At 40.8% G+C, this 20,594-nt stretch overlaps 1 protein-coding gene across 4 annotated transcripts in view; it reads left to right on the forward strand.

Annotated features, from left to right (window-relative positions):
- LOC124719957 (zinc finger protein 724-like) overlaps positions 1–20,594 on the forward strand; it is an 86,760-nt gene that overhangs the window by 38,708 nt on the left and 27,458 nt on the right. For 3 of the 4 annotated variants that reach the window (XM_047245168.1, XM_047245171.1, XM_047245169.1), the window contains exon 3: positions 4,962–5,054. In XM_047245168.1, the coding sequence (XP_047101124.1) occupies positions 4,962–5,054 (93 nt within the window). Of the gene's footprint in view, positions 1–4,961; positions 5,055–13,468; positions 13,532–20,594 lie in introns of all 4 variants that reach the window. The other variant, XM_047245170.1, reaches the window with a different exon arrangement.

Here is a 20,594-nt window from a genome sequence, read left to right on the forward strand (position 1 = left end):
GCCAACCGAACACAAGGCATAATGCTGCTGAGACAGTTCAGGAAGAACTGGAGACTGTAGAGGGTTCGTCCATGCACAGGGAAGTCGGCGCTCGTGCAGTCGCACCAGCATTCCATACACTACTGTTTGGTTGGCACTTAGGCGTACCCTCTGATGCTATCTGTAGAAAAGTCATCAGCATCATGAACTGTTACCTGGCGTTTTAGTGAAGTGGAGGGCATTTGCGGTGTGGGCATTTCAAAAGGTGGCGGAAGATGACGATTGGTTGAGTAACGTGTTGGGGACCAACGAAGCTCATTTCACGCTCCAAGTGTCTGTCAATGCCCACAACTGCAGAATTTGGGCTACCGAAAATCCTAGAACTGTTGTGGAAACTCCATTGCACGACGAGAAAGTCATGGTATTGGTTGGATTTACCACATCTACCGTTATCGGGCCTTTTTTCTTTGAGGAAATGCGTGATTCTGGTTTTGTAAGTGCTACCGTGTCGGGTGAGAGGTACGCCGATATGTTACAGAATCACATCATCCCCAGCCTGGCTGATAAACACCCACTGGAACGTACGATGTTTATGCAGGATGACGCTCCACCCGATATTGCTAGATGAGTGAAGATCTCTTGCGCATGTTGTTTGGTGATTATCGTATGCTCAGCTGCCACTTTCATCATGCTTGGCCTCCCAGGTCCCCAGACCTCAATCTGTGTGATTATTGGCTTTGGGGTTACCGGAAGTTGCAAGTTTATCATGATCAACCGACATCTCGAGGGATGCTGAAAGACAACATCCGACACCAATGCCTCACCATAACTCCGGACATGCCTTACAGTGCTGTTAACAACATTATTCCTCGACTACAGCTATTGGTGAGGAATGATGGTGGACATATTCAGCATTTCCTGTAAAGAACATCATCTATGCTTTGTCTTACTTTGCTATGCTAATTATTGCTATTCTGATCAGATTTTTTTTTGTTCTAATAAAACCCCATGTCATTCCAAGCATGTGTGTCAATTTGTACCTCTCTATCTACATTATTCCGTGATTTATTCAGTTTTCAAATTTATATTGACTTTTTGATCACCCGGTATATTGATTTTGTATGAAAGATTAGGAGGAAATATTGGAAATGCAAAGTCTGTAACAGTCTGTAACTGTAACATCAGTGGAATGGCATTTGAAATGTAATTATTTTTGGTATGAAACTGTCTGCTGACAAAACAGCTGTCAATGAATTTGTTCCAAAATTTGAAAAAATTATTAAACATCAAAAGCTGATACCTTGCTAAATGTGTAACATTGATGAGTGTGGCTTAAACTACAAAATGCTCCCTACAAGATCTGTTGCTGCACAAAATGAGTCTGTAATACATGAATAACTTGCTAAAGATAGAATAACTATTGATCTCTGTAGTAATGCTAATGGAAGCCACAAAATGCCATTGTTTGTAATTGGAAGAGGAAAAAAAACCAAGGGCGCTCAAGAACAGTGATATGGCATCACTACCTGTATATCATGGTAACCAAAAGTCAGCATGGATGGAATACAGCCTCTCTAAGAAAAGGTTTTATGATTAGTTTATCCCTACCATTACAGAATGAAAAAAATAAAAATAAAAAAACACTCCCTCAACATGTTAGATTGATACTTGACAATGTGACATCTCATCCATCTGAAGATGAATGTGAAAAAGAGGTAGTAAAACTTTATTTCTGCCTGACAGTTTAACATATCTAATCCAACTCGTGGATGAGGGTGTCACTGAGTGGCTGAAGAGGTGATACCATTGAAAATTCACTGGATCAATTTTAGAAAGGATACAACAAGGTAGCAGCTTGTTTAAAGCTATGAAATCAATACATGCAAAAGATTTAAACTGTACAATTTCCAAAGCTTGGGAGGAAATACTGGCATCAACATTTGAAAAATCTTGTCAAAAAATGAATGAAAGAAACAAGTGAAGAGAATTAAGGTGAAACAGCACGTGCAACAAGTGATGAAAGTCAATACGTAGAAACACCAACAGTTCTTAGAGATTTGCAGTCTTTACAACCATATGTTGAGGTCACTAGTCTGAGTGGATCAGTACAGCTGAAGTTGACTGCACAACAGAAGAAGAATTAACTGATGACAAAATGATTGATACTGCAACTCAAGCAACTGATGAGAATGAGGAAGATGGTGAAGACAATGAACGTGCAGCTTGGTTCAGATCGATAATCATATACAGGTGCTAGAAAAGCATGTAATATAGCTCTTCAATATATCTCACATTTTGTGGATAGGAAATGGCAGAACAGTGCAGCAAAATCAAGCTTGTCATCTGCTGAGCAAAAGAACATTACATACTTTTTCATCCTGCTAAAGAACAGAACATTTTTTGTCATATGAGTTCTCATGTTGTAATCAGTTAAGTGGAAATTAGTTGTGTGTCAGTGCAGTACTGTAATAAGGTATGTGCAGATGTTAAACTGCAAGAATAAAAGGAAGCCAACCAGTTGCAATAAATGATGTGTTTCAAATAATCTTTAAATCTGTCTTCTTCATAAAGACAAAAAACATCAGAATAATACTTCATTCAGTAAAAGCTGTCTCCACATTCTGTCTGTATTGGCAATGGCCAGTATATCCCACACACTTAAAATAAGACCATATTAGTTGCTACATGCAGACCCTACTGCTAGTTACTAATGTGGTGTGTTATTTTAAGTGCTTGGTTTTACTGATGTGAGAAGCCCTTGATTCTAGGGCCCTTAATCTTTACATATGGATATGCAAACTGTTGCTGATACATGTAATGTAGAGACAGCTTTTACTGGATGAATTACTAATGTGAAGTTTGTTTGTTCTTCTGGAGAAGATGGGTTTAAATCTGTCAAAACCAGGGTAAAGGTTATTTGGAATCCACCATTTATTGCAGCAGGTTGGCTGTGGTTTATCCCTGCTGTTCTGTAACCATTGCTGTTGTGCAGCCATGTTCAAAATAATTCAAGTTGTTAAATTTTCATTCATGGTAACACTATCTTACTGTACAATACAGATGTATTTTAGACTGTAGGTAAGATTTTTTAGTGTATCTACATTCTCTTTGTGTTTTGCTTCTGTTTTAACAGTGAACACTATTTCAGACAGCACTTCCTGTAGAAAATTAAAGTTGTACTAAGATGTTATGGGTCAGTAAAAGGGTTCCTATGATAAACAACTTTTTTTGCATTCTGACCATGTTACTGGTCTGTAGCGGACAGATTGGCGAGGTAATACCTAAAATATTTATAGTGAAAAGTTTCTGTTCATGCACAGGTTGATGACAAGCTTATGTCGCTTGTCCAAGAATATTCATCATATTAATTAATAAATTAGAAGAAACAGCAAAGGTGGTAACTTTACTGGAAAATACAGGAGCTGAACACAGGACAATTTTATACAGCCATGGCAAAGTCCAGAGATGGGATGATGGTAATAGTGAGGTTTGTAGCCAATAGGACAGATGGAGCTGACCTGGACAGTAATCTTGAGAAAACATACATAATAGTTCTTTGATTCTTTCGAGAGGTCTAGTGCAGACTGCTTCACTGCAAGCTGAGAATTTTATTTTTGAGCCTAGGAAAATTTTTAAATATGGGTGCAACATACAGCTGCATATAAAACAATGGAGCATTCCAGAAAGTAATGTACTGCAATTTTTTTCTTTATTGAACAGAATGAGGATTATGCACACAAGAGAATGGTATTTTATCTACACACCCTATTTTTCCACGTAATCTCCATCTCATTCTAAGGCCTCCTCCAGTACGAGACAAGGGCCCCCGTGTCCTGTCGGTATCAGTCCTTGTCCTGATGGTGGATGCAGTGCTTCACTATGTGACTCGCCACCTCATTGTCCTCAAAGTGCTGAGTTGTAATGTGTTTGTCCTCACAAATGAAATCAGCCCACTACAACATGTCAGGTGTGACAGCTGTTGGTCTCCCGACAGCTGCAATTCGTGGAGCTCCACCAAACCGCCTTCTGACAACCTCACTCTTCATGCCCAGCCATTAACTGTACTTTTGTCTACAGCAGATGCTCCATAGAGTTTGCGCAAGCGTTGTTGAATATTCCCCATAGTTTCTTCCTCTGCAGTGAGCAATTCAATGAAGGCACGCTGCTTGTAATGTACATCACCTGCAGATGCCATTTTGAAACTGTCTGATGGAAGTGATGGAAGTTTGGCGTGCTCACTCAGGAGACTTCAGATTATGCATATGTAATGTTTTGCATATGTAGCATATGTTTTGGCTGAGAAAGAAAATGTGGTGCATTACTTTCTGGGCAACCTTCGTTCATCCATAACCTTGCAAGTACAACAACAATTGACATCACGCGCTATCCCAAAAAAACTGAAATCAAGGCATATAATGCAGTTACATTCCCAGTGTTGATTTATACAACTGACTCCTAGAGCCTTAAACCCAGATGATGGTGAAGCTTGAGCTCTAAATCTCCAGTATCTTTGGTCCAGTGGAAGGTTCTGGTGATGTCTGGACAGAAGGAGAAATCAATGGAAACAGCTGAAATGACAATGTAATGTTGTCAGAAAATAAGTCTTGTAAGCCGAAATACATTCAACCCAGAGCTGTGAGCATGAGAATTTGTTAATTTTGCGAACTCGGACAGCACATAGTAGGCGAGGTGATGGAGGCAGCAAACTATTAGGTCAGCACATAAAGGTAAAGATCAGTAAGTGCTGTAAAGTATGCTGCATAGCAAAAAGAACTGGATCTTTGTAGTGCAGTTCAGCACAAGTTGAAATCATGGGAATGTGTGTTGGTATAAAAGTGGCTCAATAAATTATGTTTCTAAATATATTTGAGCATAAGTGATCAGAATCTCAGAAAGAATGGATGAGATTCACAAGAAAGAAATATTGAGATCCATATCAGGAGAGCAGCTTTAATTGAGAGATTGTTTCCTTTTTTTTCCAGGTTCTTGAAGATCCAGAGGGGAACTCCTGCCCCACTGACTTTATCAAAGAGGATCCTGAACCAAATTTGCATGTGGATGAAACTGAGAATATTGTAAGTATTCACATCTCTGATTTATTGCATATAGAGTGAGGAAAAATGCGTTTGGTTGTTTAATGTAAAGGATGTATTGCAAGGAATTAGGCATATATTGAGAGTTTTCTTGGACTAAGTGCCCTTAATAATTTTCCACTATTCTTGTACTATTAAACTTGACTTGGATTTTGATCTATTATTTGCTGACAGTTATGATTAGAATCTGAGCAGGACTTTTAACAATATGTGTAAACCTATTCTCAGCAACCCTTTTTCGTACCAAACATTTTATATGTGATGGATGCCTTGCATTCACATTTAGTAGATGTATAAATTCTGATGGTGTAGGTTGTTTATGAAATATTCCTATTTTCAATAACTTCTGATTAATGCAATTGAGAAGAATACATTGGACTTTTTTACCTTTTCAGTGAATCTTTGATATATGTAAGTTTATGCCAAGATTCTTAATGGGTGGGAAATTTGTTAAACGTTATAATATTTGTGTGTGCTAAATCATCCTTGATACTTCAGTTTCAACTCATTGTACTTGCGCATATATGCGAAATGTTGAATGACTAAATTAGTTTGCCAATACTTGTCACAAAGATAGTTAATAATTTCTTTAATCATTAAGTTTATAAAGAATTTTATATTTTCTCAAAACTATTTAAATTCCTAAATGAGATTTGGGTGAGTTAATGTGAGATGAGTCTTAATTTCTGCTGTAAAAGAATATGAGTCATGTTGAGGGGTTCAGAGGATCTATGTGCCACTGAATCTCAAAATATTGTATATAGAATGTGTGGATCAGATGTGTGTTGAGCTAGTTACACAGCAAAAAATAATTAATTTTGTTCTGAAAGAATATTTTCTTTTGATTCTCTGTGGACCATTATGATGAATGGCCCAGACTATGATTTAAAATGTCATGCGTTACCAGTAAATGGTGGAAGCATTCAAGAAAACATTATTTTGCATAAAGAAAAGGCATGAAAGGATTAGCAGGGCCTCTTAATTAGTTAAGAAATTTGTTTCATTGTAGAAATGACTGACTCATTTAAGACTATTCAATATTATCATTTAAAATAATTGGTATAGGTAGCATGGTTATAGTCTAGCAGTGAAAATGCATAGGGGTACAAAAGATTTGAGTCGTTAAGGGTCAATTGAATCACAAGGGAAATTTGTTCGATTAAAGAGCCATGTCGTATAGTCACTCATTTTTCACTACTCAGTATGTTAACATTTTCTTTTCTAAATGACTAATATTGCATTCAGACACATGTCTGAACAGAATTAAATATAATCCATGAAAGAAATATGGTTTTACATTGTATTTCAGCCAGAAAATTAAAGGTTCCATATAGATTATGAAAAGTACCTTGCACCACACAAGAATGTACGGATTCTAAAAATTCCAAGAATTTATTGGCATTAAAAACCTGTCATTAAAATTCAAATTCATGAAGAATGAAATACTTCAGCCATTCAATAATTTACCTAAAACTTGAAATGTTGCCCAGATAAATTCACTGGCTCCCAGAACATGTGAAGCACACAGAAGGGGAGGAAGAAACAAAATGAGACTTCACAGGTTTATGGTATGTTAAATTATTTCAGTTATTATAGTATCAAGTCAAATTTACAAAGAAATTGGTGATATGAGGTCACTTATCATAATGATGTACTTTCTCTGGGCTGCATGCTTACACTGATTTGGTTGGAAAGAGTTCCATAAAGTGATTGCAGGTGCTCCTGAGGCAAGCTGATCCACAACTATTTTATGTAACTGGTTGTAGGTAATGTTGATACTGGTATTGGGAAAGAGTTGACATACAAGCTGGTTCCACTCTTCATGTACAGGGGACAGATTTGGAACTTTCTGGCCGCAGGAGTACCTCAGCATCAGACAAACAGCCTTAGAGGCATGCCATATCTTGAGCATTGTCCTGTTGAAAAATAGTACCACTACACTGTCGCATGAGAAGTAATGCATGAAGGCACAGAACATTTCTGATGTACGAGGGTGGTTTGAAAAGTGCTCAAATCACCATGAGAGGTCAGCACTAGTGCAACGAGTAGTTCACGTGATATTCATTGGAGTGCTGCCTGTAAACATGTGCTGCATCGCTGTTCTTGGAAGAGAGCTGTGGCAGTGATGTGGCTCTGTTGTTGTTCCCACATAGTGATTTGTGAAGATACAAAAAAATTGAGATTCGAGCAATGATTTAGTGCTTCGTAAAGAAAGGTATGAAAGCAAAGGACATTCATGCTGATTTCCAGAATACATTGGGGGACTCTGCTCCTTCATATTCGACTGTTGCCAAGTGGACAGATGAATTTAAATTTGGTCAAGAGGATTTAGATGATGATCCGCGCAGTGGTCGGCTAAGATTTCCTCCAGAAATAATTGCAAAAGTGCACAAAATGCAATCTGCCGATTGAAAATGCGTGAAATTGCTCACGCTTGCCAGATGTCATTTGAAAGGGTATATCACATTTTAACTGAAGAATTATAAACGAAAAAATTATCTGCAAGATTGGTGCCACGACTGTTGATGCGCTCCCTGTGTGCCATCGCCATGACAAAATTACACAAACTAATGTATGAATTGTTGCCACACCCACCTTATTCACCCGATACGGCTCTGTCAAGACTTTCATCTCTTCCCAAAACCGAAAATTTTTCTTGATGGACAAAGATTCACTTCAAATAAAGAATTGTTAGCTATAGTTAACAACTATTTTGCAGGCCTGGAGGCAACTCATTTTCGAGATGGGATCAAGGTACTGAAATATCATTGGACCAAGTGCATTAATCTGCAAGGAGACTACATTGAAAAATAAAAAAAAGTTTCAGTCTTGTAAGTATTTTTTTCAATTCTGTTCCGAGAACTTTTCAAACCACCCTCGTACTTTTATGCCATCATAGTTCTTCCAGTCACTATCAGACATGACTTGAAGTCACACATGATGGCTGTGCACATAATGATGTCAGGAGTAACACTATTGTGCCAGTCAAAAACATTGGAAGAACGTGATCTCTTCCCAGGCATTCCAGCAGGCCGTGCTTCCAAGTCAAGGCAACACTTCAAAACCCAGTGATTTCTGTTGTGGTGTTAATGACAGCCTACCCATAGTATAGTAATTTCCTAGTCCGGCTGCTGCTAGTTTCCGAACAGTGGTTCAGGATGACCGAATGTTACAGGGAGCCTATAACTTTTTCTCAGATGGTAGGCACAGTTGTGAAGAGACTAAAATGTGCTTTGTGTGTAATGCAGCGATCCTCCCTTGCAGTGGTGGTATGTGGTTGAACAGAACCTTCATGATGAGTATACCTGCCCTCATACGTGAAAGCCCCACAAAACTGGATACTGCTGCACAACTGAATCAGCTGACCAAATGGTCACCTGCAGTGAAACAGCTTCCTAATTGTCAGGTGCTGATAACACAGTCTCGCAAGCGTGCAAAACATCTTGGTTTCCTTCACAGTGCACTCAACATCTGACACTGTTCACACTCCTTATAAGGTGTGTCTAAAAAGTATCCAACCTTTGATTTTCCTGCACAAAACAGAGACGATAGCACAGCGCCACTGGACACAGTAAAGGAAGAGACCTTTATATGCATGCATGAATTTGGTCCCCGCCTTCCAGCGCGTCAGTTGCCGAGTGAGATGCTACACTACGTGTTCGTTGGATTACCGATTCTCTCAAAATGATGGAAAGTGTTGAGCAAAGATACTGCATCAAATTTTGTCGATAGCTTGGTGATTCTCGAAGTGAAACAATTTGTAAGATTCAGCAGGTGTTCGGAGAAGATGTGATGGGTGTAACACAAATTAAGGAGTGGTTCAACCGATTCAAATACGGCAGCACATCAGCAGAGTGTGACCAGCATTCTGGCAGGCCTCAAACTGTTTGGAGTGCAGCTGTTGTTGAGAGGGTGCAAAATTTGGTGATGGCAGATCGTCGATTGAGTGTGCGGGATATTGCCCAAGAAGTTGGAGTGAGTAAAGATTCTGGACATGCAATTTTGCATGATTTGAACATGCACTGAGTGGCTGTGAAATTCGTGACAAAGTTGTTGTCGCCGGAACAAAAAGACTTCAGTTTTGACATTGCGCAGGATCTTCTGGACACCACCAACACTGATACTGGGTTTCTGAACACCATGATAACTGGAGATGAGTCATGGGTGTACAGGTACCATCCAGAAACAAAAAGACAGCCATTGCAATGGAAGCATCCCGAGTCTTCAGGGCCAAAGAAAGTGCAGCAGGTGCGAAGCAAAATCGAGATGGTGCTGACTGCCTTCTTTGATGTCCGTGGAATTGTGCATCACAAATAGACACCGGAAGGACGAACAGTGACAAAGAATTACTATCATGATGTTATCCATGATGCAGTTTGGCGCAAAAGACCAGATATGTGGCTGGTGAAAAACTTGCAACTGCATCACAACAAATGGCGTAGGAAAATAATTATGTCGGTAACGTCAGGACGCGAAACCCACTGCTCAGTGCAATGTGTGTCAGTAAATTAATGAATTATATTTCAAAGACGTTGAGAAGATTTTGAAAATTTTCGTGTTAACCTGCACGTGGAGATCTTTTTTTACCACCTAATCCGTATCAGAAGAGCTGTATAACAACGAGGAAAGAGACGGCATGGAAGGCGAGTGTAAAACCTATGCGACTGCAATACAGTCTGCATTTAAACAGAGAATTATTTGTGTGTTAATTTCCATTTATTTCATTTCACATATGATCATGAGAAGTATCCCTACAGTAGAAATAAACTTGGTTTGTAGAATTACAGGTGGTAATCTACATTCTTCGATTGACAACTCGGGAAAAACCATAGCCGATCATGGTCTACAGTCAGCTGTGTGACGAATGCAGTTCGCGCGCAGCGCTCTAGCCGAACACAAATCAGCGTCATTCACGTCACCGAAGATACAGCGTTGCCAGTTCCGCGACATGGACAGGTCAGTTATCATTGTAGCGTTGCCCACGACATCTGTTGACCGACGGGAAAACTATTTTTACGGTTGCCTGTTCCGCCGTAAGGACGGTCAGTCTGTTTCTTACGTGATCTGGGATTAGAGTCCCAACCCCGACAGGTATCAGAAATATTTTTTCTGGCCAAAGGTCGGATACTTCTTAGGCAGGCCTCGTATATTATACTAGGCCTAGGGTGACCATTCTGCCTGTCTCACAGACAAATTTACATCAATTACATACCTGCCAGTGGTGTGTGTGTGTGTGTGTGTGTGTGTGTGTGTGTGTGTGTGTGTGTTTGTACGAAGTTTTAGTTGACACTTGACCATGTATTCTGGGTATGTCATTTCTTTTCTTGGGCAGTGTATTAAAAACTGATCATTCAGTGTAGGCTTTCATGGCTGGTACTGTCTTCACTTAAAACTTCTGGGCTGATAGGCCATGGTCTATGTATAAAGCTCTCCCCTGACATTTCCTCCGACTGCGGGAGACGTCCTCAGAGGTGAAGTCAGTGCTTTACCTCGGAGGATGTCTCCCGCAGTTGGAGACAAAATGTCAGGGGAGAGTTTTATACATAGACCACGGCCTGTCAATCCGGAAGTTTTAAGTGAAAACTCAAATTCTGTTTGGCACTCTTTTGATTCTGTACAAGACCTATGCAAATACAGGGTGTAAATGAAGTCTGGGAACATTTCATTTATTTGTTGCACAAGAACTAAACATTGTACAGATGTCATACATACTGCATTTTAAAGAGAAACTCTGAAAGTTTTTTTTTACAAACGTTCGATATGTGAACCATTAGTGACCCGGCAGGTGTCAATACGGTAATAGAATTCTTGCCATACCCATCCGAGCATGGCATTGTCAACTGTGACAGTCGCTCGCCGTATTCTCTCCCAGAGCACATACACCAGATCTTTGATGTGTCCCCACAGAAAAAAGTCACACGGAGTGAGATCTGGTGATCGGGGAGACCATTTCATGAAACAGCTGCCCCCTTCTCTAGCACAGCCGATCCATCGATGCGGCAGCTGTGTGTTCAGGAATCCACGAACGTCACGATGAAAATTGGGTGAAGCCCCATCCTGCTAAAAGATTAACGGAGAGTTTGATTGCATTTGAGGCATCAGCCATTGTTGCAACATATCCAAGTAGGAATATCCAGTGACAGTGCTCTCGGTGAAGAAGAATGGCCCATGCAGTTTTCAACGTGACAAGGCACAAAAAACATTTACCTTTGGGGAATCACGCCCAAATTCAATGTTGCAACTGCGAACAAAACTCAAAACAGTTGTCTTTGTCATCGTCATTGAGCTTCTGCTCTAGCTCCACATTTGAATGGTGTCATAGACAGCTTTTGTAGCAGGACTTTCCACACTGGCAATGGAGCCATTTCGAGTTCACGGGATGCATGATGCACCCATTTCCTTGGACTCCTTATGAATGTCTCTCGCACGTGCTCTACATTCACTTCACTCACACTGGAACGTCCGCTTTTCTTTGCTGGGCAAAAGCAAACCGCCAGTGGTAAATGGCCTTCTTTGTTGGAAGCTTTGTACCATACTTGGTTCTAAACATCAGTTAAACAACTTGTAGCACACTTGTTTTTGTTGAACTCCAACACACAGAAAGCACGCTCCACACCTGAACTCGCCATGTTTGCGACTAATGCTGAATATCGGCAAATTACTAAACTATGTTGTGGTGGTATACGTGAAAAAATCTTTCAGGGTTTCTCTTTAAAATGACGTATGATATTTGTACAATGTTTGGTTCTTGTGCAATAAATAATTGAAAATGTTCTTGGACTTTGTGTACACCCTGTACTTAATGCAGTTTATGGTACTCTACAAAACTAAGCTATACATAAATTATGAACATTGGAAAAATCAATGTTTTATTTTTCCTTTTTTCAATTTTTGTGTTACTTTGGCAATTAAAAATTAAGATAGTTGCAGGTCCCAGTTTTAAACAGATTGGTTCGTGGAATAACCATTGGTTCATTTGTTAGTCTTAAAACATAGTCATATTTGACAGAAGAATTGTCACTTTCACTCGGTGTTGTTCAAATGGCTCTAAGCACTATAGGACCCAACATGTGAGGTCATCAGTACCCTAGACTTAGAACGACTTAAACCTAACTATCCTAAGGACATCACACACATCCATGCCCAAGGCAGGATTCGAACCTGCCACCGTAGCAGCAGCGCGGTTCCGGATTGAAGTGCCTAGAACCTCTTGGCCACAGTGTCTAGCATTTGGTGTGCAAGTATGGATTTCAGAAATATCACTTTAACTTCTACACTTTCATTGACACATTCACAGTTCCCATAGAAATTAGTTTTTAAACCTTTTTCATGTGAAATTTCTGTAGTGATAAACAGTATAGGAATTATCAGATCAACATTCACATCCTTGTAGTATGCCTTCTAGATGTGTCTCATCTGCCACATCTGGTTCTTCATAAGAATCAGTATACAATTCTGAATATGCAACAAATCTTTGAACAGTTGACTCCCAAGTTGTGACTAGAATTCTACCTCTACATGACTACTCTACAATTACACTTCCATGCCTGGCAGAGGGTTCTTCAAACCAACTTCAGACTATTTCTATACTGTTTCACTGCCTAACAGTGTGTGTGGAAAAATAAACTCGTAAATCTTAATGTAAGAGCTCTATGCCATGTAGTATGGTGACAACATTTTCACATTCAGAGGAGGAAGTTGATCAAAATTTCATTAAAACATTATACCACAATGAAAAATGCCTTTATTTTAATGGTTGCCAGCTCAAATTACTTGTCATACCCATGACACTCTGTCTCCTATTTAGTGACGATACAAAAGGAGCTGCCCTTCTCAGGACCTTCTTAGTGTCCTCTGTCAGTTCTATCTGCTGAGGATCCCATGCAGTGTAGCAAGATTCCAGCTAAGGATGAACAAGCATAAAGTAGATAGTCTCTGTAGTGGACCTGTTGCATTTAGTAAGTGTTCTTCCAATAAAACACAGTCTTTGGTTTGCCTTCGCCACTAGATAGTGTATGTGATAATTCCAATTTAAGTGGTGTGTAGTTATAATTCCTATGTATCTAGTTCATTTGTAAACTTAAATTGGTCTGATTTGTTGTGTAACCAAAATTTCATGGAATTCTTTTCATCCTCAGCTGGATGACCTCACATTTTTCGTTAGTCAGAGACAATTGCCACTTTGCACCATACAGATATGTGTGTCATTTTGAAATCGATTTTGATCTTCTAATGCCTTTACTAGATGGTAAATGACAGCAGATTGTCTCCTAAATCATTTATGTAGATTAGGAACCACAGAAGGCCTATAACAATTCATTGGGGAATGATGGATATGACACCTGTATTTCTTGAAGATTTCCTGCAATTACTACATACTGTGACCTTTCTGACAGGAAATCATGAATCTGGTCTGTGTGCTACTTCGCACTTCTTGAGTTTGGATGAGGAAGGACTGGGTGAGTGGGCATTGAACATTATTTGTTGCAATAACAGTGCTAAATGCCATTTATTTAAAAATATAGATTCACTTAAAATACAATAACACATAAGATTCAAGACAATGTTTTTTACATCTTCAAGATAACAGCAGCTACCTTAGTTGCCGCAAAATAAGATTATAGGAGCAGCTAGTTAAACTGTACAGTAAACCTCAGTAGCAGTAAAGCCTGAATAGTATACTAGTTAATCTCGGGAAGGTTCAAAAACAGATCAAACAGGAATTAATAATAATACTTTAAATCAGGCATCAAATATTGATAGCAAAAAATGCTTTAAATAATGAATTAAATCTTGAACAGTAGATGTCATAAAATCAGAAATAAAGTTTCCAGAGCAGCTGTGAAAGTGCACGAGTCTAAACACTGTAAACTGAGACATCTCGTGCTACACTACCTGAGCAACTCAGATTACCCCCCTGCGGGTCCGGGGATTAGAATAGGCCCGAGGTATTCCTGCCTGTTGTAAGAGGCGACTAAAAGCAGTCCCTCCCCCTCAAGGGGGTGGTTAGCGCCTGCGTCCGGAGACGGACGGTTCCACGACCTATATTTGCAGTCATTTTGGTTTTTCACTTCTTCTCGTTTCTTCCTTCCTTTGGTTGGTTCCTTACTTTGTCCTTCTCCATCTCACTGTCTTCCTTACTCTTTCCCTTGCCTTCTTCTCCTTGCCTTCTTTTCCTTGCCCTCTCTGGTCTCCGCCTCGGTGTTTGAGACAGTCTGTCCTCTCTCTCCCTCTCTCTCTCTTCTTTTTCCTCTTCTTCCTTCCTCCCTGTGTGCGCCTGAAGGCCGACCCACACATTCGCATGCGTAGCTGGTGATGGGGTAACGCGTAATTCCCCGCCCTGGGTAGACAAGTAAGGCACGCACGTACCCCCTGGTAAAGGCCAGGCCCAAGGAGGGGTGATTGCCCGAGCTGATACCTTCTGACTGTGCCGATTGGTCCCTCCGTCTGTTTCTCGGGAGGTGTGACCTGAGGTGTAAACATTCACCTAAGGCAGGAGTGCCCTCTGAGAGGGTCCCCACAAGGAAGGAGCACGCCATCGGAGACGCTGGCAATCATGGGGGATTCCTCCGCAATGGATTTTTCTTCTTCTTCTCTCTCGACTTCTGCCCATAAACGGAAACTTGAGCAGCCACCAGTGACAAAAGTACTACCGCCTGCCCCACAGTTCCTCATAGTTTCTCGATCTGAGGACGGCAAGGATTTTTCCTCTGTCAACCCTTTCGTTATCCAGAAGGGCGTAGATGCCATAGCTGGATCTGTCAAGTCATGTACCAGGTTGCATAATGGTACCTTGTTACTAGAAACTGAGAGCGCCTTTCGGGCACAAAAACTGCTTCGGGCCACACTCCTGTACATGTCTCCTGTCCGGGTGGAGGCTCACCGCACTTTGAATTCGTCTCGTGGTGTGGTATATACTCGATTACTCAACGGATGGACTGACGAGGAGATTCAGTCTTACCTCGCTGAGCAGGGCGTAACGGCTGTCCATAGGGTCATGAAAAAGGTCAACAATGACCTTGTACCGACCCGGACACTTTTCTTGACCTTTGATAGTGTTCAGCTGCTGTCGCGTATCAAAGCGGGCTACGAGGTTATTTCTGTTCGCCCCTATGTCCTGACACCTACGCGCTGCTACCAGTGTCAGCATTTTAATCACACTCGCCAGTCTTGTTCCAATGCGGCTAAATGTGTCACTTGTGGCAGGGATGCCCATGAGGGTGACTGTCCACCTCCTTCTCCTCGTTGTGTGAACTGTCAGGGTGATCATGCAGCGTCTTCCCGCGACTGTCCCATCTTCAAGGAAGAACGCTGTATCCAAGAAATTCGGGTCAAAGAGAAAGTGTCCACCAAGGCTGCTCGCAAGCTATTTGCTAGTAGGAAGCCCATGCTGCTCCCAGCGGGAAAATACAGTACTGTCCTCTCCTCTCCTCGGACTACCAGGGAGGTGGCGACACAGACATGCGATCTGACCTTCAGCACCACGGTCGTCCATTCGGCCAGTGCTAAGATCGCGCGGTCGACGTCTCCTCTTCCTCCCGTCACCCCTGAGACACAAGCACCTTCATCAGCTTCTGCTAAGACCAAGACCCAGAAGTCAGATGCATGGGCCTTCAAGAAGGAACCGTCCCGTGCAGACTTCCTACGTACCTCGAACTCCCAGCCGTCGACCAGTACATCCACTAAACAACATGCCAAGAAGGCTCATAGGAAGCACAGTTCTCCTCCGCCGTGGCGCATTTCTTCTCCTGTGCCACCCAGCGGTTGGCGCCCCAGGCCGTCATCAGTTTCGCCTGGCCACGCCGCTGGTAGCCAAGCATCCGGCCGTCCACCGGCGGAGGAAGCTCCTCCTCCCGGCCATCTTAACGAGATGGCTGATGAACCTATAGAACCAATGGACGATGACTGTCCGCCTGCTGATAGCGGTGGCAGTGCTCGCTCGAAGCCTGTCCCTCAGCGGCCTTCGAGGTGACCCCTTCTTTCATCTTCCTTTTCCTATCACGATGGCACTTATTCGCTGGAATATTCGCAGCATTCGCTCCAACCGAGAGGATTGAAGTTGCTGCTCCGCTTGCACCGTCCGCTCGTCGTAGCCCTCCAGGAAACGAAGCTACGCCCATGCAATCACATTGCCTTGGCACTCTACACCTCTGTGCGTTTTGACCTACCCCCTGTGGTAGGTATTCCAGCTCATGGAGGGGTTATCTTGCCGGTCCGGGATGATATTTACTATGATCCCATCACATTGCACACCGGCCTACAGGCAGTTGCCATCCGAATTACTCTCCCCACTTGTACATTTTCCATTTGTACCGTTTACACTCCATTGTCGTCTGCTGGTACCAGGGCAGACATGATGCAAATTATTGCTCAGCTACCTGCACCATTTTTGTAAAATGGAGACTTCAATGCCCACCATCCCCTTTGGGGCTCTCCAGCATCCTGCCCGAGGGGCTCCCTGTTAGCAGACCTTTTCGACCAGCTCAATCTTGTCTGCCCCTACTTTTCTTTCGGACACATCTCACACCTATTCCCATTTAGACCTCTCTATATGTAGTACCCAACTTGCACGCCGGTTTGAGTTGTATGCCCTTTCTGATACATATTCGAGTGACCACTTCCCATGTGTCATCCATCTCCTGCACCATACCCCCTCTCCGTGCTCAACTAGTTGGAACACATCCAAAGCAGACTGGTGGCTCTTCTGGACAGGTTAAGGAGGGAGAAGGGCAAAGAGAGGTGGGAAGTGGCAACAGGTAGCAGAAGGAACAGGCCTAGAACTAAGTCTGACAGTTTTGTGGTGAATGTCAAAAATAAGTTTGACCTGTTGCTTCAGTTAGAAACTGATGAGCCTCAAGCAGAGGCAGGTGTAGACAGGACACAACAACCTTTCAATAGGAAATTGAAAAAGAATGTAGGAAAGTCATCGAAAAGGAAGAAAGTTTTGTTGTTAGGCAGTTCTCATGCCAGAGGTGTAGGCCAACTTCTGCAGGAGGAATTAGGACCAGAATACCAGGTCACAAATTTTTTCAAACCAAGTGCTAGTCTGGATCAGGTGACAGAGGATTTAGGTTCACTCTGTAAAGGATTTACCAGCGAAGACACCGTGGTTATAGTGGGAGGGCCAGGGAACAGCATCGACAGAGATCCTGGGTACAGTATAGAGTGTGACCTGGTAAAGATTGCGTCGGTATTGAGACACACCAATGTTGAATTTGTATCTGTCCTGAGACGCCATGACCGGCCTCATTTGAACTCTTCTGTTGGGAGAGTTAATTTGGAGTTGGAACGGCTGCTTGTGTCGGGTGCGGGGGCTCATATTGGTGTGGTTCCTGTTGATTATCTCAGTAGGTGGGACTATACCAGGCACGGCCTACATCTCAGCAGGAAAGGGAAGGGGAAATTGGCTGGGGTAATAGCAGGAAATTTAAGGGGGGGAGGCACTGCCATGAATGGTAAAATACCAGTGGTTACAGGTGTTGGAGCAGCACCTTTTTTAGGATAGGTAAGACAGAAAGATGTCAAGTTCTACGAGAGGTCAGGATTGAAACAAATCTTCAGTTTAGGAAAGAAATTCAACAGCACAATTCTAGCACATTGGATCACCAATCACAGCTATCAATTATAAATTTTCACCAATCACCAGAAATTTTATCTCCACCAAGTTGTATCTCAGTCCTAGGTAATTGCATTGATGAACTAAAGTCACCCAACCCAATTGACATAATCTGCCTCTCTGAACACCATGTGACCACTGGTATAGGAACTAGGCCTAAGCACAGTGAGAAACTCAGACAGGAGAGTACTGCAAATGTTAGAATAAGGAAAGGTTCTCATAAAAGTATAATTAAAAATAATGTAAGTATATTTCATCAAAATATTAGGAGTTTAAAGAATAAAGTAGATGAGCTTCTGGTTTGTTTGGAAGATTTAGAAGCTGAGAATGAAATAGATATACTATGCCTGTCTGAGCATCACATTGTTACTGATATGGATAAGGTAAATGTAAGTGGCTATAAGCTCTCTGCACATGTAATGAGAGAAAATATGGAGAAAGGAGGAGTTGCCATATATGTCAAAAGTTATCATTGTGCAAAAAGTATAGAAACAAAAAAGTTTTGTGTAGAGAAACATATAGAAGCATGTGCCTGTGAGCTTAAATTAAATAAAGGCACATTTATAATTGTAACTGTATATAGGTCCCCATCAGGAAATTTTCATCTATTTCTGAAAAATTTGGACTCCTTGTTGTGCTATCTGTCAGACAGGGGGAAGCAAATTATTATTTGTGGGGACTTCAATGTAGATTCTCTGAAAGAGGGTAATAGGAAAAATGACCTTGAAGTATTACTCGGTTCTTTCAATTTGACACCCGTTATTGATTTTCCTACTCGGGTGGTAAAGGATAGCAGCTCACTGATAGATAACTTCTTTATAGACCAAGATAAGTTTAACCAGATAAATGCTCAGCCTGTTGAGAATGGTCTTTCTGATCATGGTGCACAGCTAGTTACAATATATGACATAGCTCCATTCAGCAATACTAAACAGTCCTCCAAAGTAGTACGTTCAGTCAACAATTTAACAATTGCAAATTTCAGGGAAAGCCTACAGCAGTTAGACTGGGATGAGGTGTACCGTGAACCTGATGCCAATTTAAAATATAATTTATTTCATGACATTTTTGTAAATGCATTTGAAAACTGCTTCCCCAAGAAAATAGTTAAATATACTCGTAAGAAACCTTGTAACAAACCATGGCTTACTAAGGGTATAAAAATATCTTGTAACCGGAAAAGGGAAATGTATGTGACAGCAAGAAAGAGTAGTGACCCAGAAACCATCAAAAATTATAAAAACTACTGTGTTATATTAAGAAAAGTTATTAAAAAAATCCAGGAGTATGTGTATCATGTCTGAAATCAGCAACTCTGATAATAAAATTAAAACAATTTGGAATATTATTAAAAGAGAAACAGGTCAACCAAGAGCAGAGGAAGACAGTATTACCATCAAATTGAATGAAAACTTTACGAACAAAAAGTCAGAAGTTGAAAATATTTTTAATAATCATTTTCTAAATGTTGTGGATATAGTAGGATCCAGGTGTTCATTAGAAGATGCTAGGCTGTTAATGGAAGAGGCCATACCTATGCAATTTGATACAATTGAAATCTCACCCACTTCTCCCTCTGAAATTAGGAAAATAATAAACTTGCTTAAAAGCAAAAACTCACATGGAATTGATGGCATTTCCAGCAAAATACTAAAAGCTTGTTCTCAACAGATAAGTAAAATTCTCAGCCACCTGTGTAATAGCTCTCTGGAACAGGGCATTTTCCCTGATAGACTGAAATATGCTATTGTTATACCTTTGCATAAAAAGGGGGATAGATCTGATGTCAACAATTACCGTCCAATCTCTCTTCTAACAGCTTTATCCAAAATTTTTGAGAAAGTAATGTATTCAAGAGTAGCTTCACATATCTGTAAAAATGAAGTACTAACAAAATGTCAGTTTGGTTTCCAGAAAGGCTTTTCAACAGAAAATGCCATATATGCTTTCACCAATCAAATTTTGAATGATCTGAATAACCGAACACCACCCATTGGGATTTTTTGTGATCTCTCAAAGGCTTTTGATTGTGTAAATCATGAAATTCTGCTAGACAAGCTCAAGTATTGCGGCATGAGTGGGACAGTGCACAAATGGTTTAATTCGTACCTAACTGGAAGAGTGCAGAAAGTTGAAATAAGTAGTTCTCGTAACATGCAAAGATCAGCACATTCCTCAAACTGGGGAACTATCAAGAATGGGGTTCCACAAGGGTCAGTCTTGGGTCCTTTGTTGTTCTTATTATATATTAATGACTTGCCATTCTATATTCATGAAGAGGCAAAGTTAGTTCTCTTCGCGGATGATACAAGTATGGTAATCACACCTGAGAAACAAGAATTAACTGATGAAATTGTCAATACTGTCTTTCAGAAAATTACTAAGTGGTTCCTTGTAAACGGACTCTCACTGAATTTTGATAAGACACAGTACATACAGTTCCGTACAGTGAATGGTATGACGCCATTAATAAATATAGACCTTAATCAGAAGCATATAGCTAAGGTAGAATATTCCAAATTTTTAGGTATGTCCATTGATGAGAGATTAAATTGGAAGAAACACATTGATGATCTGCTGAAACGTTTGAGTTCAGCTACTTATGCAATAAGGGTCATTGCAAATTTTGGTGATAAACGTCTTAGTAAATTAGCTTACTACGCCTATTTTCACTCATTGCTTTCATATGGCATCATATTTTGGGGTAATTCATCACTGAGGAATAAAGTATTTATTGCACAAAAGCGTGTAATCAGAATAATAGCTGGAGTCCACCCAAGATCATCCTGCAGACATTTATTTAAGGATCTAGGGATATTCACAGTAGCTTCTCAGTATATATACTCTCTTATGAAATTTGTTATTAACAACCAAACCCAATTCAAAAGTAATAGCAGTGTGCATAA

The sequence above is a fragment of the Schistocerca piceifrons genome, chromosome 11 (genome assembly GCF_021461385.2).
Source record: "Schistocerca piceifrons isolate TAMUIC-IGC-003096 chromosome 11, iqSchPice1.1, whole genome shotgun sequence".
Taxonomy (NCBI): domain Eukaryota; kingdom Metazoa; phylum Arthropoda; class Insecta; order Orthoptera; family Acrididae; genus Schistocerca; species Schistocerca piceifrons.